At 38.2% G+C, this 20,354-nt stretch overlaps 5 protein-coding genes across 5 annotated transcripts; all 5 read right to left on the minus strand.

Moving 5' to 3' along the window:
- Positions 1–533: 533 nt before the first annotated feature.
- Positions 534–2,464, minus strand: LOC116013450 (BEL1-like homeodomain protein 11). Its single transcript, XM_031253220.1, has 4 exons — positions 1,892–2,464; positions 1,036–1,391; positions 872–932; positions 534–785 (listed from the first exon to the last, which is right to left on the minus strand). Exons 1-4 carry the CDS (start codon positions 2,462–2,464, stop codon positions 639–641), a joined length of 1,137 nt encoding a protein of 378 aa, XP_031109080.1. The 3' UTR covers positions 534–638.
- Positions 2,465–4,031: 1,567 nt separating this feature from the next.
- Positions 4,032–7,193, minus strand: LOC116000995 (BEL1-like homeodomain protein 7). The gene is made up of 5 exons (XM_031240887.1): positions 6,654–7,193; positions 5,326–6,295; positions 4,846–5,213; positions 4,690–4,750; positions 4,032–4,604 (listed from the first exon to the last, which is right to left on the minus strand). The coding sequence occupies exons 2-5, from the start codon at positions 6,217–6,219 to the stop codon at positions 4,332–4,334; spliced, it is 1,596 nt and encodes a 531-aa protein (XP_031096747.1). The 5' UTR covers positions 6,220–6,295; positions 6,654–7,193; the 3' UTR covers positions 4,032–4,331.
- Positions 7,194–7,886: 693 nt separating this feature from the next.
- LOC116019178 (ribosomal RNA small subunit methyltransferase I) lies at positions 7,887–10,484 on the minus strand. The gene is made up of 9 exons (XM_031259323.1): positions 10,170–10,484; positions 9,968–10,035; positions 9,731–9,827; positions 9,516–9,644; positions 9,303–9,411; positions 9,077–9,221; positions 8,917–8,959; positions 8,640–8,813; positions 7,887–8,394 (listed from the first exon to the last, which is right to left on the minus strand). The coding sequence occupies exons 1-9, from the start codon at positions 10,389–10,391 to the stop codon at positions 8,293–8,295; spliced, it is 1,089 nt and encodes a 362-aa protein (XP_031115183.1). The 5' UTR covers positions 10,392–10,484; the 3' UTR covers positions 7,887–8,292.
- A 1,469-nt stretch (positions 10,485–11,953) lies between these two features.
- On the minus strand, positions 11,954–14,790 carry LOC116000987 (probable ubiquitin-conjugating enzyme E2 18). The gene is made up of 6 exons (XM_031240875.1): positions 14,620–14,790; positions 14,383–14,486; positions 14,132–14,234; positions 13,721–13,784; positions 12,419–12,507; positions 11,954–12,340 (listed from the first exon to the last, which is right to left on the minus strand). The coding sequence occupies exons 1-6, from the start codon at positions 14,647–14,649 to the stop codon at positions 12,245–12,247; spliced, it is 486 nt and encodes a 161-aa protein (XP_031096735.1). The 5' UTR covers positions 14,650–14,790; the 3' UTR covers positions 11,954–12,244.
- Positions 14,791–17,643: 2,853 nt separating this feature from the next.
- On the minus strand, positions 17,644–19,318 carry LOC116001709 (thioredoxin H-type 1-like). The gene is made up of 3 exons (XM_031241619.1): positions 19,012–19,318; positions 18,167–18,289; positions 17,644–18,053 (listed from the first exon to the last, which is right to left on the minus strand). Exons 1-3 carry the CDS (start codon positions 19,099–19,101, stop codon positions 17,904–17,906), a joined length of 363 nt encoding a protein of 120 aa, XP_031097479.1. The 5' UTR covers positions 19,102–19,318; the 3' UTR covers positions 17,644–17,903.
- Between the last annotated feature and the right edge of the window lie 1,036 nt (positions 19,319–20,354).

Below are 20,354 nucleotides of genomic sequence, written 5' to 3' on the forward strand. Positions count from 1 at the left end.
TACTTCCATAAGCTCTTTGCTATTCCTCAGATGCACAACAATGGCAGGAATCAGGCATTTTTATCCGGAAAATACTGTTTATACTAAATCTTATATTATCTTATTTAACGTGTTACACACAACACCTTTCATTAATTATATTCCTCGGCATAGTGATTCAATCGACTATTAGGTGGGAGAACCAGCATATTCTCTCATGGTGACTCAGTGGACCATTAGGTGAAAGGATCAGGTGTTCACAAGGAACCCACCACATTGAGTGAAACTCTCACAACGACTGTCACAGCTTGATTCCATGCTCTGAGTTACCTGTGCAGACCCTAACATTACATTGGGTGAAATTCTTATACGTTAAACATTCACAATCTAAGTATCTAACACCCATCCAGAATCATTTGAGTTGCCTATGCGGGACCTATACTCATCATTGTTTCTATATTTAGTAGCTAATTGTGCATCTACGGAACGATGTGCATTTGTTGGTGCTAAAAACTCTTCCAACCATGTTTGGGATATCACATAGCAGGAGAAAATTAAGGATTTTTTTTCCATTTCCAAATCAAGAAACCTCAAAGTTCCATTAACATAATTAGAAAATGTGAATCAGAGAAAAATGTGAGCTTGATTAAGGTTTAGTGTCATTCCTCGGCAGAATCTGCGACAGATTGTCTGGTAGCCGAACTAGCTAACAATGGATCCGACGACTCTGCAAACTCGTCTCTGTACATTTCCTCAATCATAGGCTTCCATAGTCGAACTCGAGCATTTATGAACCAGTTTGAAACCTGAAACATCATCTCAAAAACTCAAAAAACTTTCAACATTTCAGGCAGTGCAACAAAACATGTTTGAAATTCACAGTGCAGATTACCTGATTCTTTGTCAATCCTGTCTGTGATGCCAATATAAGCTTCTCCGAATCATTCGGATAGCTACAAGAAAACAAACCACCATTACAGCATTAGTTAGTAGCAGTAATTAACATTGAATTTCAGTTATTTCAGAAAGCAGAAATAGTTTGAATTAAGTTCATACGGGTGAAGGAAGTGTTGGAATAGCCAAGCGCGAAGAGTTGCTACTGAAGTCTCTGGGAGGCCTCTGATTGGGCGCCATGATTGCCTGGAGCTTTGAATCATTCCCAGCTGTTGAAGAAACATCTTGTGAAGCCCAGCCTCCCTGTCAAGCAGCCCTGTGGGCAGTTCTTCTGATAATTTTTGCAGTAGGGTGTTTATCTGAGACACGATTGCTTCTCTTAAGCTGCAGAAATGCTTGGACATGGCTTGGAGTGCGAGTCCAGTGTAGGATTTCCCTGCTCCCACTCCTGCAATGGCCTCAAATGATGATACCAGCTCTTCCATTCGATCATGATATTGCTCGTATCTTCTTTCCACCTGCAAATTCTCTCACCATTACAAGAAACAAACTTGGAGGCAAGTCCAGTTAAGTTGGTCTGTTGACTTTTAATTACAAGGTTACAAGTTCTGCTCCCATCAAGAACGCCTATTGGCCACCCCGCCTACTAATTTATCTCCTTGTGATCTTTTACTGGTTAGGGTCGGAAGGAGATTTACTCACAAGATAGTTAGGCACTTAAATTGTGACCAGAAAGTCATAAGTTTGACTTCCAATGGGAACAATTTATTGTCTCATTTGTTTGAGTCGATCTGTAATGGACAATCTAAGTTGGTTTACTTTTCCATTGGTTTTTTGCCGGCTACTGTCATAAACCAGCTATAGGCAACCTAATCTTATTTATCTCTTCTTTGTCGACTAAAGGTTTACCAAGTATATACCTCTCAAGTAGGGGCTTTGAATTTTTCCGTTACCAAAAAAAAAAAAAAAAAACAAAGATGGAAAAAGAATTAAAGAGCCCAGATTTTGTTTGGTTTACCCCTTCAAGCAAGGCAATGAGCGCCATGATTCTACTATGGAGCTCGTGTTTCTCGTTACTTGGGAGCTCTGCATTCACCATGGAACGGAAACCCAAAGATCCTTTCTTGCCGGACGGCGATAATCTTCTGATATATCTCTCATTGCTGGAATCTGTGGCCTTGCCACCGACGCTAACCACTTCTTCAAGAAGGGACTGTGCAGGTCTTAAGTATTTGGAGTGAGCAATGATGGCGGCGAAAGATTCAGCTCCAGAAAACGTGGAAACTGAGGTTGAAGAAGAAGAAGAATAATCACTACTGAAACAACCCATTCCTGGATTAACAAAACCCGGATTCACCATCCCTAAAGAAAGTGAGAGTTTCTGGGATCCAAGAAGATCCATCACATTTCTGGCTTGAGGAGAATGAACTAAGTCTACAGCTCTGGACATTCTCTCCCCAATAGAATGAATGCTGTTGGTGCCTAAATCACCACAGTTTTGGCTCCAAACTTGAGGTTGACTAGTCATGGCATAAGGGGTGATGAATTGGTGGGGAATACTTGGCTCTGTATTTGAATTCTGAGACACCATTGTTAAAAAAGTTGTGATTTTGATCAAGAAAAGCCTTCTGGGTCCTCAAGAAACTGATGGGATATGACTGAGAATGGAGGAAATTAATTAATTAAAGGATGGGGTTTTCAAGAAAGCTAGCCTGCATGGATTAACCCCATTAATGCCTACTTAAAACTGGACAGAATTTGCATACAAACATACCTTGACATGATAACTAGTTCATGCAAGGGAGGAAAGCAAAGATTCCTGTGTCTAATCTTTGCCACTCTTTCCCAAGCATATAAGCACACCCTAGATGAGCAGCTGAAAGCTATGGAGCCTAAGAAACACAGGCCTATGAGGGCAAGCTCTCCAAAGAAGAGAAAGGACATCAAGCAAGCAGAAAGTGTTGAAAATGACATGAAATTTATGGTCCCCCACTTCCCCTCAGCTTTAATTACACATCTTTGGGACACTCAAAAAGCACTTTCAGGCTTCACCTCTATCTTCCTGTGCACTCACAGTAGAAAGAAGCACAGAAGTAAACATAAATGTGGAATTGCTGTGCTGCAGAAGGGCTCTGCTAAGACTGCCATCTGGACAAAAATTAAAGTGAAAAAAAAAAAAGTGGGCTGTCTTTTTTGCACACTCCCAGTTTTAATTTAAGATTGTGTGCTTGTGAATCTGTAAACATGTGGGAATATCTAGCCCTTTTTGTAAGCTGTTGTCATCCTACTTATAAGATTTTGAATGGCCACTGCAATATTCATAATCCTTCAAGAGAAACTTTGTCTGTAACCTACAAATTTGTGGGAGGTTTCATTTATTTTGTTTGTAAGGTCATGGAAATAAATGTGATCCGAGCATATCTCTCGCTCGTATGAATACAAATTCTTTGACATCTTAGCGCCCCCGACCGACACACTTTATTTCTTCATAAACCCCGGACCTTGATAGTGAAACTACACAGTATGTAACACAGCCCTTCATATCTGTTTAATTAATGCATGTATGCTTGTATCATTTCCATTTTGGATGGAGTCTTTTCCTTTTCTTTTTTGGTGCTTCATTGTTGTTAGTGTGGTGATAAGATTGATGTATTCTGGGAGAGAAATGGTTCGTTCAAGATTTGGAAAATGGTGTAATGATTACCCCCTTTGTTCTATTAGGCCCTCCAGTTGTCATTCCCAGCTTCTGTTGGATAATATACTGTAACCTAAAAGCCCCACTCTTTTTTTGGATGACGAGAAAAACCCGCAACCACTGCTTGATAGTCTACACTGGGTAAACCCCTTTTTGAGACCCTAGCCGACAAAGGATCACAAGGAGGTAAACCATCCTAAGTTGCCATAACTGACAAACTCAAACCAAGAAGGCCAATAGGCTGCACCGGGACTCAAACTTGTAATCTTGACCAGTTTGGTTGCAGTTGCCCTCAAAAGCCCCACTCTTTGATTGAATTGGGCAGAGGGAGTAGATGAAAAAACTTTCACTTTTTCACCTTAGGTAAGATTCTGGTAAAAGAAAGTAGAATTCAACCTTCAGAGCAGATCACTTACAAAATATATCAGATAGATCAGTTCACCAGTTGTAACATGCAAGAAGATACTGACAAACTCATAAATTGCAGGCTGATGTGTACCATATGTGTAAAAAAGGTGAAGACTTTTGTACAAGATTCAATTTTTTTTTCATTGCCAAACACAGTATACTACAGTGTTCCAATTAAAAACTAAGCTAAGCATGACCCCTATAGTATTCACTATTATACAAATGATAAACCAGAAGTGTATATAAATTATAAAGTTATAAACTTTTCTTGTATTGCAGAGTCTACCAGAGAATAATCTCCTATCTCACATTATGTACTAGTAGCAGCAGAAGAATAATGTTTCCAACGCCCGGTTCATGAGCGAGAAGCATCAAGTAAATGATCGGGAACGTTGTTCGTTCTTACATCGCTATATTGCTGTATGCAACTGTAATCACCTGTTAAACTCTCTTGAAGCTCTTTATCTGCCGTGTCCTCGGATGCTGACTTCTCTGTTGCTGCAGCCCGGATCTGTTCTGGTGGTGAGGCGGTGGAGCCCGCTTCTGCATCGCCAACTTCCTCCTTGTACATTTCCTCAATCATGGGCTTCCAAAGACGGACTCGTGCATTTATAAACCAGTTTGCAACCTAATTCAGAAAGAGTTTCATTACTATGTTGCAAGATTATGATAACATAGTATATTCAAGTAAAAGGTGTTTGCACTTTGCATACCTGACTTCTTGTTAAGCCTGTTTGTCTCGCTAGTGTGACTTTCTCCGAGTCTTTTGGGTAACTGAAAAATTAAAAATACATGAAAACTAATCAGAAGCAAATGGCACTGCAGGTGTTACGAGATTTATCAGATAAAGTTAGTTATAAGGAACATACGGGTGGAGGAAATGTTCAAAGAGCCAAGCGCGAAGGATTGAAACAGCATTCTCGGGCAAGCCTCTGAGTGGCCTCCAAGGTTGTCTCATCACGCCAAATTGCTGAAGCAACCTTTGTTGCCTTAGCTGCTGATCCACATGGCGGAGACGATACAATCTCTCCCCTTGACTATTACCTTGCTCCCCTAAACTTTGTCGAGTAATTTGAATCTGCTTCTTGATTGCATCACACAGGCAGCGGAATTGGCATGAAATGGTTTTGAGGGCGAGTGCTGTGTATGGTCTAGCAGCACCAAGCCCAGCAACCATCTCAAACGACGAAACTAAAACTTGCATGTGCTCATAGTACTGTTTGTATGACATATCCACCTACATAGAAACATAGTACTAAGAAAACAAGTCTGTTTTCTAGTCTTGGCTAAAGCAACCTAAATTTATGTGATAATTGACATAGACAAAGAAATATGAATGTTTGACCCACCTTGTCCAACAAAGAAAAGAGTTTTGTCATCTTGCTCTCGAGATCATATCGTTCTGTGGCTGAAAGTTCAGCAGATGATATGTCTGTTGATTTCTGAAGATCGGAGGCCATCCCAGGAACCGAACAGCTGGACTTAACCTCAGTCTCTTCGGACCCATTTTGTACAAACGAAAAATGATTCTGTTTGTCTGCTTGCTTTTTAGCTGATTGAACATTAACGACTTCATCGAGTAAATCCTGTGCTGCCTTCAGATACTTGCAATTATAAATGGATGCTGAAGCCGCGGTTGCTTCATGTAAATGTGCACTAAAATTCACCTCTCTGAGGCCTATGGAGCTCTCGAGGTTGTCCATGGCTCCAACTTTGACACCGTTCTGATGATCTCCAGCCAGATCAAACGACAAATATTCAACGTTTTTATCTTCGTTATACTGAGATCCCTGAGTCAACAATGAAGAAAAACCCGAGTTCCTATACTGATCATGGTATGATGGCACTTGAACTGAAGATGGCACTTCCATGGCCAAGCTGAGAGATAGCCCTTGATATTGAAGATTTTGCTCAACATTTTGCATATCAAAAGGTTTTGATGAAAACGCGTTGGCCTCCATAGAACCAGACCCGCCATTCAGAAGACTACCAACTGGCTGCTGCTGCTGCATATTCAGCAGATCAGAAGTAGGCGAAAGAAGAAGCATCTCATCCCCACTTCGAATCGACTGAACCTCAGCATTGCTATTTGGCGATAACTCTGGGTAGGCGAGAGGCGTGGAGGGATGGTTCAGAAACATCACGCCCCCGGGAACACCAGACTGAAAAGAATTGTGCTTTTGGTCTGGCAATAGTGGGAGTGCATCTCTTTGGTTTGTCAAACCTGAATAATAAGTTGCCATATCTCTTCTCACCCCCTCTCAAATGTAGCACAAACAACCTTAATTTCCCCTCTAATAGACTCTCTTGAGAAGAATCCTGTAAGGAGAATCATGGGAATCAGCTAACAAGTTTACAAGTCACTCATCATCATCAAAAGAAACCTAAAGATTTGCTAAGGGGTTTCATCATCAATTCAACATCAAGAACAGGCAATCATCAAAACAGGACCCAAAATCGAAGATATTTCAGATAATATAAAATTATAAACACACTATTATTACACACAGTAGTTGACAATAATTCTCCAAAAGTGGTTAGAAACAGCAAGAATTCATTACCATCATCAGGAACATGATGAAAACCTCAGCAGAAATAAAAAAAAAAAAACAGTACAACCATGGACCAAAAGGTGGGAACAAAGAAAGAAAGATGCAAAAGGGCAAAGGAAAAATACCAGTAAAGAAATGTCTGTCTTTGTGGTGTGCCTTCAATTGGGGGAACAGAGAGAGCCACCAAGAGAGTGATTGAAAGCAAAAACTCAAAGCAGAAGCTTATCCATATGGAGACAAACCTGATCCGCAAACATCCTAAGAGAACAACAATAACAACAACAACAACAACCCTTCCTTATCATTGAACAATGACACCACCAGCCAACAGATGTCCTGCAGAAAAAGATGACAATAATTATGAAAGCAAGCAAGAAATAATCAACTGTCAACCTTCCATTCTTAAAAATACAAGTATTATATTCCCTTTCAATTATTTCAAACTTTCTTCGAGTGGGGTCCATGGTGCAAGACCCCAAAACACACCCTAAAACTCTACAAGTTTTGTTCTTTTTTTAATAATAATAATAATTAAAAAATATCAATGAAAGAACAAAACCAAGAACACAAATTTGGCAAAGGGGTTGGTGGTTTGTTTGTTCTCTCTTTCGGCATTGTTAGCGTGCGTAGGGGTTTGATGTTTGAAGGTCTGAATCGTCAACCACCAGTTGGTGGACCTAAAACTAAGCAGCTTTTAAGCCTTTGATATGAAGACTAAAAGAGATTTTCATTTTATATAGCTAAGGTTGTTGCAAGACTTCATATTCAATTTGAGGCAAATTATAATATACAAATATATATGATTTGGTGTTGTTGCTGATTTGGCTTTTGCAATATACAAGACGAAGAATTAATCTTGAAAACTGTGCTTGCTGATAGATATGCCAATTTACCATTGAAGAGGTCCAAAGGAGCCCATGGTGGGTTAAAAAACTTACAAACTTTTTTTTAGTGGTACAGCCCCCAGTGTTTCTATGCTTTTCACCTTGTATTCCAAGATTCTTTTTGTATATCATAATGAGGTGAATAAGTCGCTCATACTAATAATTAAATTTGTCAACACTCAACAGTTTGATCAATTTGGCTGAAATTGTCTCCACTAACAGATAACAGTCAATAAGCCGCTCCTATTATCACGAGTTGAACTTATCAACAGTTTGATCAACTTAGCTGAAGATAACAGTCAGCAGTCTTGATTCTTGGAGCTAAGGTTTCGGTTGATACAAGGAGAACAATGTTCTTTCCTATGTTATGTAGATTTATTCTTCCCACCATCTCTTCATTTGTATTGTATTTTTTGGTTTTGGTTTTTTTTTTTTTTTTTTTTTAAATGTACAGCACAGACCAACAGTCAGATGTAGAAAGATACAAACTCAAGGAAACATGAAAGCCTTCAAAGAGTTAAACAAGGATGGATTCATGGATGAGAGTAACTACAAAACTAAACATCAGAGGGAGGAAAAAATTTTCCTTTTCGTCTCCAGCAATGGAGGGAACAAATCTGCATCCATGGAAGTTTGTCATCATGCACACTCATGGAGTTTTGAATGCTGTGTGGAACCAAAAATGAATGTTTTGTTTGGAATGTGCAGAGTGAACCATCTTCTCTTCAACAGCTAAAGAAGGTAATCTAATCTCGGCTTCCATAATCAATGGCAGCCGAGAATATTTCTTTCTTTCCCCGTTACCCTCTTTTTAACTCGAGTGTCATGATGGTAGGACGGGAGGAGACGTTTGCAGCAGCTGTGCCAAGTCTCATGAACATCAATCATCATCCGACTCAATTGGCCGCGCAAATTTCCTAAGTGCGAGAGAATATATTGCTTTTCGTTTCAGAGACTTGCCTGTTGCCACCAACTTGACTGCCTGCATCAGATGAACTAAGTTCAAGCTTCGTATCATAGAAAGATTTAATCTTTAAAAATAAAGAAACCACATTTACATGGTTTGAGCTCGAATAACATTTACATGATGTCAAGTATGACGAATAGTAGCCATTGATCTTTTATGTGTGTTATTCACACGATTTACCACTTGCAGAAGGAATATAGAGTGCAATATTTGACAGATAGCGAAATCATATAAATTCTGCATCAGGAAAAACAAAGTACCATTGAAAGTGTATGCCCTTTTGAGATCAGCTCTCTCAATTCACTCTCCAGTTGCGACTCAGATGGAATCTCCTCTGTACTCCGTAACTTTCCTTCAAGCAAAATGGTGATTTCCCCCTTAGGTTGGCGAGCCGAGAATGCTTCTATGGCCTGGCCGATAGTGCCATGCCAGAACTAATAAATTCAACAAAGAAGCATTTAAACTTGGAACCATATCACAAAATAGCAAATTATATACAGGTAGGAATTCACTGATGGCAGGTTTACAAAAATGTACCTCCTCGTGTAATTTAGTCATTTCCCGCGCCATGACACACTGCCTGCAAGAACACAAAAATAGTGGAAGTAATAGAAATGTTTTACTCGGAAATTAAGTCTTAAGAGTTTGTATAAATGTTTGAACTGAGCTATAGGGGCGGCTAGCACCATATATCTACCTAGAGTCACCAAATATCGAAGAAGTCTCTTCAAGAAACTGGCAAAGCTTGTGAGGTGGGACGAAGAAAATCTGAGTTGCTGCCTCATTTGCAGAAACCGTCAGCCTCTCTCTCCTAGAACCAGCATGCTTTGGGAGAAATCCAACTGCATAAACGTAAAAAGATCAGATGACAGAATTTCATGAGAGTTTACCAGGATCCACTGAACACGCTTGCTGGTAATTACCAAATGTGAACTCATCAGTAGGTAAGCCAGAGGCAGATAGCGCTGTTATGAGAGCCGAAGGACCAGGGATGGGAATGACAGGTATGTTCTTGTCCACACATAATTTTGCCTGCATACAAAAAAATCACTGGTATACCAGTAAAAACTACTTCCTTCAACTAATCAAATTATTTTGTCTAATTAATTTTCCCATTAAAGAAAAGAACAACTCACCAATTCAGCACCGGGATCACTGATGCCCGGAGTCCCAGCATCACTGATCAAGGCCACAATTTGGCCCTCTTGCAGTCTTTTTAACACTGCCTGTTCCCTCGTAGACTCATTGAATTTGTGATAGCTGAGCTGAAAATCTAAACTTTAGCATCAGAAAATCTTTATATTCACTAATCCAAGCAAAAGCAGAGCCCATAACTCCATAAGTCACTTACAAGAGGAGTTTTAATATTGTAATGATGTAGCAACTTCCCCGAATGCCTAGTGTCTTCTGAAAGTATCACATTTGCAGAATTTAAGACTCTCAAAGCTCTGTGAAGATCAACCAGTTTGTCAGGAATGCAGAAACAAGAATAATGATTATTCAGCACTTTATTCATAACAAGTAAAAACCCAATCTTTACAATCACAATAAAATGATTAAAGAAAGACTTAGTCCAATTGATGGTTACCTCAGAGTAATATCTTCAAGATTCCCAATAGGTGTTCCCACCAGATATAAACCTGGCTTTAAGGGCTTCTGGGAAATTCAATTTTGACCATATCAGTTAACACCCATTGATTAAAGATTGCAACTTTGGCAAATTCACTAATTCATATCGATAGTTCCACCAAATATTTTAAAAATTAAAAAAATCCAGGCATGACGCTTACTTGCTTTGATTCTGAGGGTTCGTAGGGCGCAGTGGAGGAGGGTTCAGTGCAGTAAAGGGCAAAAGTGACGGACCTAGAGGCGGTGCAAATAATTGAAGAAGATCGGTTAACCGCGGCGAGAAATTTGGTGAATACGGGAAGTGGGTATCGAGAGCATAGCCTGGGAAACGGTGTGAACACCGGCACGGCGGCGGCGGCGGCGGAAGAGAACAGTATCAGCATCCTTCCCTCCGCTTTGGCTATTCCCAACGGAAAAGACTGGATTTTTACCGATTCTCCCTACAGCTGAAAATTACTCTCATTTTTAGAAATGGATTCTTGATTAAAGCCTTCTAAATTGGTTTGTTATTTTTTATTTAAAGTGATCAATTATAAATTTTTATTAAAATTAATTTTATTTTTAGTCTTAAATTTATAAGTGAAAGTCCGTTTTAAGTCATTTTTTATCAGGTCTTTTCAACAAAATAATTTAAATATCATAAAATACAAAACTATTTCAATCTTCAATTATGAATTTTTATAAAAATAAACATAAAAAATATAACAATTTGATCTATTTTATATTTTTAAAAAAATTAAAATATCTTTGTATTTAATGACATTTTAACGATTTTATTAATAAAAAATAAAAACTAGTCATATCACATTAGAATCACAATAATACTAATATCAAATAAAAAATATTCTTGGCGCTAAAAATAAGCTGTCACCTATAAATATAAAATCAAAAATAAAGGTTAGTTTGCTATAAGTTATTTATTATTGGTGGGAAAGGTAGAGAAGAAGGTGTGCATATGTGGTTGCATTCTTTACCAGCATCTCCTCTGGATAACAGCAGTTAAGAGAAAATTGTCATTTTGGCCCACTGACTATAGGGGTACTCTTAATTACAGTTCACGACTTTCAAAAGTGTTAATTGCATACCCTAACTATTCAATTTTTATCAATTTTGGTTACTCCGGCCAAATCTCACCGGAATTTCCTAAACCTGACGAGGGCATTTTAGTCATTTCACACACTATTTATTCTTCTCCGGCGAGCTACCATTCTTTCCGGCGAGCAACTTGGTCAACTTTGTTTTGGAGCTACTGGATTTGGTCCATCAAGTGCAGAGCAAATCCAGCCTCTCCTCGCCGGTCTCCTCTCCTCGGTGGTGTTGCTGCCAACACCATTAGACAGATCCAGCCACTCCTGCCCGGTGTCCTCTCCTCGCTAGCGTCGCTGCCAACACCGCTGGACAGTTCCATTGCATCCCTCTTTCATCTCTCCCTCTCGTCTCTATCATTCACTTTATCTGGTTCGACCGCATCAGACCAGCAACCCGTGGCAGCGACCGGCAACCTTCTATCTCCGACGGGCAATTCAGCGGTTGAAGCAGATCGATGGCGGTCAGCGGCGAACGAGGGCAACAACCTCCGGCCTTCATTCCTTCCCTCCCCCACTCTTCGCGACGACGTGAATTTGGTAGAAGCCATTTTGGTATATTCAAGAGCATTAGAATTGTTGAAGGTACAAAGTTGACACGCACCAGCAAAGGAATAGCTCGTCGAAGAATAATGGTAGCTCGCCAGAGAAGGAGAAATAGGTGTAAAATGACTAAAATGCCCTCGTCATTTTAAGGTTTAGGGAATTCCGGTGAGATTTGACCAGAAATTTGGCCAGAGTGACCAAAATTGATAAAAATTGAATAATCAGGGTATGCAATTAACACTTTTAAAAGTCGTGGACTACAATTAAGAGGACCCCTATAGTCAGTGGGCCAAAATGACAATTTTCTCCAGCAGTTAATGAATACATCTTCTTGATGAGGAGAAAACCTTAAGGCAGAGAGAAAGAGAGAACAAAAACTTAAATGGCAAATGAAGATGAGTACATTAACACCAGTCTGGTTAACACTATACAGAAGTACACCCAATATAAATCACCTTACGGCGACTTTTTTTAAGAAGTTTTTGTTCAAAGTCCCAACACCGGTTGGCTGGGGGATAAAAGGCGTATCAATCTCAACCACCAACACGCCCGCCACACGGAGGGGAGGCGTTGCTGGGATTGTGCAGCAATCCCGACTAGCGTTCCTAGACTTTGTCGTCGTGGAACCACCATCGAGTCTCCTTGGGCGACCTCCCATTCTTGCAGTTCTTCACATAACGATCGTTGTCTGCTGGGCGTTGCTGCAGACACAATAAGAACACAACATGGTAAGAACAAAACGCATTTCTCCAACATAATCAGATTATGGTTAATCATACCTTTACAGTTGAGCTCGATAACATGGACAGAATGCTGATGCAAATGGAACTAACAGTCATAGCAGGGGACCAAGAGTCATACAGGATATCTGTGATGATAACCAGCACACATCATGAACCGATCAATATCAGTATAGACACATTCCTTCATATGTAAGGATAAGCATATACTAAACTAAATACTAGTCAAATTAACGTTTTACAATAGACATATTTTTGGGGTAAAGGCTCATAGAAACAAGCATATATATGATATATCTCTTCTGATAAATATTATAGATGGGCCCACAAACAAAAGCTTCGAGCTTTTTAGGCCAAAGCCCATTGTCACACGTACATATGGAGGTCATAAATTTTATGCAGACTGAGGCTCTCGAACAGAAGTACGCCTTATGGATTTCAAATTGCGTTCCTCCAAGGGTGATTCACAAAAGAAAATGCTCTGGCCGTCAAAAATGTTGTATGCATCACCAATTGCACGAGTATGCAATGTATCATCAAGCCATGCTAATATAAATATCTTAACTCAAAGGCCAGCAGTAGAGGAAAGCAAAAGAGGTTCTGTGAAATTCTAAGTTCGTTCTTTCATATGCATAGGTCATACATAATAAAGTAATAGTATTGATTTATCGGGAACGTGTAGAAAGTCTCCGTTCTTATGTCATATAGGAAAATTCATAAGCATATCTCTTTCCATTTCCACTGGATAGGTCATGATAAGAGAATAGTATCTTTCTCACATTCCCTTACACGGGCATCTGAAAAGCCCAACCATCCCGTCCTAACAACTCTCATACACATTCCAATCAATCCAAAGCCTAACAGTCAACATGTTGAAAATGAGCAAAGAGTGATAGCCCCATATAGCGTAGAAGGCAAAGGGCTAAATGCCAACAAACATGCCTTTGCTGCAGAAATATCCAATTTTCGAGATTTAGCACCTCATCAAGCGGTAGGAAATAGGTATTTTGTTTCATCAAGACTTTCATTATGAGAGACAACAGAATTGCTAGTAACTACGGGATGGGTATTTACCTCCCCAGGCATCAAGTTCACATAAGCAAAGCCACTTTACCATTCAATGACTCAAAACCACTTATACCTTAAAGCAACTGATAATGTTAGGGCATTGCACTTCTAGACAGTAAGACAAACAAAAGGAAAGTATTAATAAATCTATATTTGTGCGGGGAAGGGAATATGCAACACAAATTGCAAGCTTCCAAGAATTCTAAAACGCACAAGACAAGCTACACGTCAATTGGAAGCAAAAAAAATGGAGCAAAGGGTAGTGAAACAAACCTAAACAGATATGTCCATTGCTATAAATGTGAGGATGGAGCGGAGCTGGAGGGATAAAAATAACCTGCCGAGTTTTATACAAAACAAAATAAGGTGAAAATAGTAATCAAACGGAAATCACCATTAGCTAGCAAGAACACCAGATTGTTTTAGTACTCCATGGTTAAACTACCTTTGCGTGTTTAAATTCTCCAGGAATCCTAGACAGTTTAAAATCTTAGATAATCCACAGTTCACACTCAACACTCTAGTCTCTACTCTATCCAATAAATGAAAAATTTACATAGTTTTTCCAACCTCTCCTAAATACAGATGATACTGAGCAATCAAACATTAACAAACGAAAGTCAACTACAAATCTTAAGAGAAACATATATCAGAGGCCAAACATAGGAAAAAATGAATTCTCACCTGAGGGGCTTCCATAGGGTAATGTTCAGGGAAATCAACCTGTAGCTGATATGTCTCGTTGGCATACAAAGTCCCCGGAGCTCCGGTGACTTCAATTACCCATCTATATAACAGGACAAAAAAAAATCAGCAAAAATAAAAAAGAAAAGCCCAATAAAGATTGAATCTTTTCCATCTTAATTTCAAACCCAATAACCAAAGATTAAAAAAAAAATGAAAGAGTAAAAACTAAAAAGTGAAAAAGCCTTCACCTTTGGAGATTATCAGTGACTTTGTGCTTAAATCCGGCGGGGGGATTCACCTGCCATTCCATCAGCTCCTTCTGCAGCCGATTGGCAGCGATCTTGCTCAGAGCCTAAATCACATTCCAGCATCAATTCTCAGCCCAAACACACAATTAATTAAAAAAAAAAAACATAAATCCCAAAATTCTACAACAGACAGAAAGACAGACAGAGATGTATATGTATATGTAACCGCACGCAAACCTTGCGAGACGAAGCTGAAGGGCTAGTCATGGCGCCTTGAATTTGGAGAGAGAGAAAGAGAGAGAGATAAAGAAAGGGTGTGTGTGCGTAAAGACGACGTCGGTGTTTCTGTGCCTGGTTATTTTATTGGCACTCTTTGGATTGTGGAAAATCTAAAACCTGCAAATTGCAAATACGAAAAAAAGTATTCTTGGCACTTTGAGAGAGATCACGATTTCGGTTCAGGTCAAAACCGGATACTGATCGACGGTCAGGAATGGCTTAGATGCGCTGATGTGGGGCTCGATGGTTGCCGCTGCCACGTGGCGAATGTTCTGGGTTGTTCACGTGAATTAAAAAATGAGAAGATCCGCCATTCATGCATTATACTAGTCCTCACAAATTATAATTATTTGCACTTTAATTTTTTTTATTATCTAGAAATTTATTTTTTACTATATACGGAGTATATAAAAAATATCAATAACTTACGTAAAAATTGATGTTCGACTCTCATAAATATTGCATCATATTTTCCTTTTTAGTACATACGAGCAGACCAAAATTAAAAAATTCAAAACAAGTAACTCTTAATTCATCCCGTCTAGACGCACTAAAATCATCCAACGAGAACAAATCTACATATTTGTTTTATTTTCACAAGTTATGACCTAATATTCTTTCAAGTAAAAATTAAACTTTGATCGGTATTTTTCATATGCCATAGAATTAATAATATCATTGTCTCTTTATATTTATGATTATATATATATATATTTAGAAAATTTATATGTAGAAATGTTTGTGCATATAACACTATAATTTTCTTGGCCCACTTCCCATATCTATTGATCATTTCAAACAGAATTTTGCTTTGCTAAGTGGTGAAGAAAGATGGTATTAAATAAAAGCAAAATTGGTTCTAGATTCCCACTTTTTTTTTTTTTCTTTTTTCTCAAAAAAAGAAACAAAACAAAACTTTTTTGTTGCTCTTGACAAAAAAGATTGGAATATAGCATAAAAGTATACTTTGAAGAAGCAAAAACCTATATTTGGTGCATCTAAGATTGAAAAGTAGATATGCTATCTATAAGATATAGTCGGTTCCAAATAAAAATCATATATGTAAGGGAATGAACCAAGCAAGAAAACAAAGGCTACATGAATTTAGAAAGTATTCACAATACTAAAAACTAAATAAACAATCCTTTAAAAAAAAAAAAACTAAATAAACAATTATTTTTTCGTGTAGAACATATGATATTTTCACTATTGTGAGTATAAGATTAATTTGAATTCGGTTCATGTCACGTCTTTCTAGGGAGAAGACTTAACCAAAAGAAACAAATTAGGATAGGTCGATTAATCAAAATTTTAACATAGAATCATGTAACTCAAGAGAAAGCTTGATCTAAAGAGACTAATTCAAATTCAACATAAAATCATATCTCTCAAAAGAAAACTTGATAGAAAACTATTTATCATATACAACGCAGCTATATAAAAATTGATTCTCCGGCCCTACAATTTTGGTTGGGTTAAGTATTGGTCATAGTAATATATGCTACCTTTTTCTTCTTCTTCTTTTTAAGGAAAAGACTTCATTAATCAATAGAAATTAACTGCTTTAATAAAAGAAAGAATAGAAGAAATCCAAATAGAATGACAAAGAACTAGCGGCTCTAGTTAAAACATGATTGTTGGCTATAGTAATATGCTACCTTATTTTAGCTGATTACAAAATTATCATAAACAATTAACAGGTTTGCAATAAATAAATAAACAATTAACAAAAGCCCACAACTACCAAATGTCAAAAGTCAAAAGCCCATTAAATTGCGTTGCAAAGTGAAAACCTTGTCCACTGCTAGTGGTCCTATAAACTCCAGGGTGAAAGACTGAAATGGGAATGTTGAGGCCATTATTGACAAATTAGGGAAGTCGAAGGATGTTGGACTAAAGTGGGAAAAACTCCTTTGGAAAATGCATTTAGTGGTAGAAACGCATTTCCCCAAATGCGTTCCATTTTTATTTTCTTTTTTTAAATACGGGATTTGAAAACATTTCCCAAACGCGTGTATGGTATAAGATACACTAAACGCATGTAACAAATGCGTTCAATGTATACAAAACCACACACGTGCGAAATGCGTTCCTCGTATATACAATGAACGCATTTGTGAAATGCGTTTATGCGTCGGGTTTTCCATTATGATATCAGCCCACACCCCATGTGTTCGGCCCATTTGCATGATTATTTTTGAATTCAAAAATTATTTTTGAATTCTAGGTACTCCAGTCTCCCGATCTTAAAAAGAATGCTTCATAACGTATTCCGTATTGATCCACCCCGAAGTAATATAAAAATTACAACAATAAATTAATTAAAATAAAAATAAAAATTACAAAATTAAGTAATCAAACATTTATTATAATGGAAAACCCGACGCATAAACGCATTGGAAAATGGTGTGGCCCAACACATGGGGTGTGGGCTGATATCATAATGGAAAACCCGACGCATAAACGCATTTGTGAAATGCGTTCATTGTATATACGAGGAAATTTCCTTGTATTTTTTGGTGGCCGGAACACAGCCGGCACCGGCTAACTTAACGCATTTGAGAAATGCGTTCCTCGTTGCATTTCGCACGTGTGTGGTTTTGTATACATTGAACGCATTTGTTACATGCGTTTAGTGTATCTTATACTATACACGCGTTTGAGAAATGCTTTCAAATCCTGTATTTAAAAAAAGAAAATAAAAATGGAACGCATTTGGGAAATGCGTTTCTGCCACCAAACGCATTTCCCAAAGGAGTTTTTCCCACTTTAGTCCATCATCCTTCGAGTTCCCTAATTTGTCAATAATGGCCCCAGCGTTCCCATTTCAGTCTTTCACCCTAAAGTCCAACCCTAGAGGCAGCTAGTCCACAAAAATCTCATGGACAGATAAAATGACACAACATTTGTAAAGATAAGGGCAAATCTCATACAAGATTTTTTTTGTTGTTGAAATTAGATCACTATAATGCAATAGATAACTGATCCAGCAAGCAAACTTCTGCATAACACATAGAACAAAATACCCAATTCTCTAATGCCATTAAGATGAAAGCAAAGCAGACATGCTTGCATCTCAAATCCAAACCATCCATACAAAAGCTTGCATGACTTAATACAGTGAGGCAAAGCTGCAAACTACAGAACTAGATAGCATTGAAACCGACTACGAAAACCACGTTTGTTTTTGTTATTACATAAAAACGAAGCAAGTCGGGGGGAATTATTTGTTCTTTGAAAGCTCAGGCTGTCATGGTAGAAGCAGAAGCATGATTGTTTATGGCAATAAGCAGTTCATCTTTCTTGGCCCCCACAACCCTATGGACCTCGTTTCCTTCTTTCAGGAAGACAAAAGTTGGCATGGCCTCCACCTTGTAGTCCTCAGACACAGACTGAGAAAGGATTATGGTTTAGTTAATTGCAGGAGAGAAACAAGTGCAGACATTCTTCAACTGTTACTACACTGAAATAAGATGACAAACAAAACACGTGAATTAAGGTTTACCTTAAGCTCATCCACGTCCACCTTGAGAAATATCACATGTGGCATCTTCTTTGCCGTATCTGCCAGAATTGGAGCAATAAAACGGCAAGGCCCGCACCAAGAAGCAGTAAAATCTACCACTGTCTATACATGCAAATTGCAAAGAATGATCAGCTAATTCTAAGCCTAATGAAGATGACAAAAAAACCACATTTTTATCTCTAGCAACAAAAATTATGCAGCATCCCCTGCTCAGATTGACAGTATAAATTATGTTTGATAGTTAACAAAACAAGAAATGAAAACAACCTTTTGACAAACCAAAACACGATGAAGCAGAGGCACAAAACCAGTTCTACTATGAATTAAACCAATGTACTACGTACCATGCTCAAGATATCCCAACTTTCTTCTGAAATGTCACCATCCAAGAATAATAACTCAACATTCCAGATTAACAAACTTTGCAGATTGGAATTAGGAAAACTGTCAACTTGTCCACTCCAAATACAAATCCATGTACTCCACAAGCAAAAACTTACAATCTTTACTAAGTTTTCCAATAAATTTTACATCTTTTTGCTTGGGTGGGACTCCAAACAAGTGCCAGAAATTACAGAATCTCTAAATTACACTAAAAAACTCAACTTTCGAACACAAAATAAGACAAAGCTTAATGTCCCTGTGGGAAAGTTAGTATGGCATTTGATTTGATTATTATTCAACATTTAGTAAATAAACCATGCCTTATGCCTAGCAAAAGGATATGCTTTCAGACAGTACTAATTCCCGGAAATATCTACAAAATTGAAAGCCCTAAATCGAGGAAACGAAACGTATGTTCTAAAAAAGTGATGAGAAGATACCAGTTTGCCGCTGGCTCTGGCTTTGTCGAAGTGTTCTTTCCACTGGTCGACGGTGTGGCAGCCGATAACTTGCCCCTCCTCTGATGCCATCTCCTCTCGCGGTTTCTGTAAAGGTTAACACTAAAACTTGCGCTTGCCGACAGATCTCGAGTCTCGACCAGTTGAGATATCTTCTTCTTCTTCTTCAACACGCTTGTCTGTCAATCCTTTTCTGCGAATCGAGTTTATCGTCCAAGAGGGAGGGCAAGAGGCTGATGAAATTAACAAAAATGTAACGTCTTTGGACCTAAATTACGGAATATACCATTCTCCAAAAGGAAGAAACCAAAGATACCACTTATCAACAAGTTAATATCTTCATGGTGTCACTATTCGTGGGGAACATGTTGGATAAGGTCCTAATCCAATCCTTTATTAGGTGGACCATGATTTGCACATCTATATCAACCGTTCATACGATATAATACTTTTATCCGTACTAAATTATCTGTTACAACGTAGTATCTTTTCATAATTATTTTGTCAATCAAATAAAGCACAAAGAATTAATATCGCCTCCACTAAGGCTTGAACTCACCTCCACATGGGAGGGGGTGGGAGGAGTGCAACCGGGCGGCATGAGGTAGTCAACTCACTTGCGGCAAGGTTTCGGGTGAACGTTCGCTATGGGAGACACGAAAGCTGGGCCAAGGGAATTATCACTTATGGGAATCGAATTCGAATTCTCCCAAATTCCCACAGAGATAGCTCACTGTCACTTGAGCTACCCCATTGGGTTGGACTTTAGTTACATTACTTCTATAGCATTTTTTTTTTAATTCAATTCTTGATTTTTAGTATGTATAAGAATCATACTATAGATTTGATTAATCATTTCATAAATATGTACTATATTTCTTTTGTAAGAAAAAAAAATACATTGTCAAAGACTTTGTGGTCTAGTGGCATATGAGGTTTCAGTTTACACTCCTACATAGAAGATGAGAGTGTGTTCGAGCCTCAATGGAGACTTATTACTTTGTAATAGAGTGAGTAGTACAAAAAAATACACATTATACTATCTAAATGTGTACACAATTTCTAATTTTCTATATAATATCCACGGTGTCACTATCCGTGTGGAACACATTGGAATGATTGGATAAGGACATAATCAGTATGTGGCATCTGTGGCAATGAAGCATGAGATATTTGTACAAGGAGCTCAATTATTATTTCATTGACCATAGTCTATATAGTTGTGTGTAGAGTTGACCACGAATCAATTATTGTTTTTATTAAACTGATGATTCCAGTTTAAACCAGCAATTCCATTTTTTTTTTTTTTGGGGGGGGGGGGGGGG

The sequence above is a fragment of the Ipomoea triloba genome, chromosome 1 (assembly GCF_003576645.1).
Source record: "Ipomoea triloba cultivar NCNSP0323 chromosome 1, ASM357664v1".
Taxonomy (NCBI): domain Eukaryota; kingdom Viridiplantae; phylum Streptophyta; class Magnoliopsida; order Solanales; family Convolvulaceae; genus Ipomoea; species Ipomoea triloba.

What these genes read in the sequence shown, in the direction of transcription:
- LOC116013450 (XM_031253220.1), bottom strand. Translation starts at nt 2,464, where the DNA reads ATGGTGTCTCAGAATTCAAATACAGAGCCAAGTATTCCCCACCAATTC. An exon ending in TCATTGCCTTGCTTGAAGGG is followed by an intron (nt 1,392 to 1,891) that starts GTAAACCAAACA and finishes GAGAATTTGCAG; the next exon opens with GTGGAAAGAAGATACGAGCA. An exon ending in CAGGATTGACAAAGAATCAG is followed by an intron (nt 786 to 871) that starts GTAATCTGCACT and finishes ATGATGTTTCAG; the next exon opens with GTTTCAAACTGGTTCATAAA.
- LOC116000995 (XM_031240887.1), bottom strand. Translation starts at nt 6,219, where the DNA reads ATGGCAACTTATTATTCAGGTTTGACAAACCAAAGAGATGCACTCCCA. An exon ending in TTTGAACATTTCCTCCACCC is followed by an intron (nt 4,751 to 4,845) that starts GTATGTTCCTTA and finishes TTAATTTTTCAG; the next exon opens with TTACCCAAAAGACTCGGAGA. An exon ending in CAGGCTTAACAAGAAGTCAG is followed by an intron (nt 4,605 to 4,689) that starts GTATGCAAAGTG and finishes TTTCTGAATTAG; the next exon opens with GTTGCAAACTGGTTTATAAA.
- LOC116019178 (XM_031259323.1), bottom strand. Translation starts at nt 10,391, where the DNA reads ATGCTGATACTGTTCTCTTCCGCCGCCGCCGCCGCCGTGCCGGTGTTC. An exon ending in CTTGAAGATATTACTCTGAG is followed by an intron (nt 9,828 to 9,967) that starts GTAACCATCAAT and finishes TGATCTTCACAG; the next exon opens with AGCTTTGAGAGTCTTAAATT. An exon ending in TCGATATTTGGTGACTCTAG is followed by an intron (nt 8,960 to 9,076) that starts GTAGATATATGG and finishes GTGTTCTTGCAG; the next exon opens with GCAGTGTGTCATGGCGCGGG.
- LOC116000987 (XM_031240875.1), bottom strand. Translation starts at nt 14,649, where the DNA reads ATGACTAGCCCTTCAGCTTCGTCTCGCAAG. An exon ending in GTCACTGATAATCTCCAAAG is followed by an intron (nt 14,235 to 14,382) that starts GTGAAGGCTTTT and finishes CCTGTTATATAG; the next exon opens with ATGGGTAATTGAAGTCACCG. An exon ending in TATCGAGCTCAACTGTAAAG is followed by an intron (nt 12,341 to 12,418) that starts GTATGATTAACC and finishes TTGTGTCTGCAG; the next exon opens with CAACGCCCAGCAGACAACGA.
- LOC116001709 (XM_031241619.1), bottom strand. Translation starts at nt 19,101, where the DNA reads ATGGCATCAGAGGAGGGGCAAGTTATCGGCTGCCACACCGTCGACCAG. An exon ending in CCAGAGCCAGCGGCAAACTG is followed by an intron (nt 18,290 to 19,011) that starts GTATCTTCTCAT and finishes TTGCATGTATAG; the next exon opens with ACAGTGGTAGATTTTACTGC. An exon ending in TGGACGTGGATGAGCTTAAG is followed by an intron (nt 18,054 to 18,166) that starts GTAAACCTTAAT and finishes ATCCTTTCTCAG; the next exon opens with TCTGTGTCTGAGGACTACAA.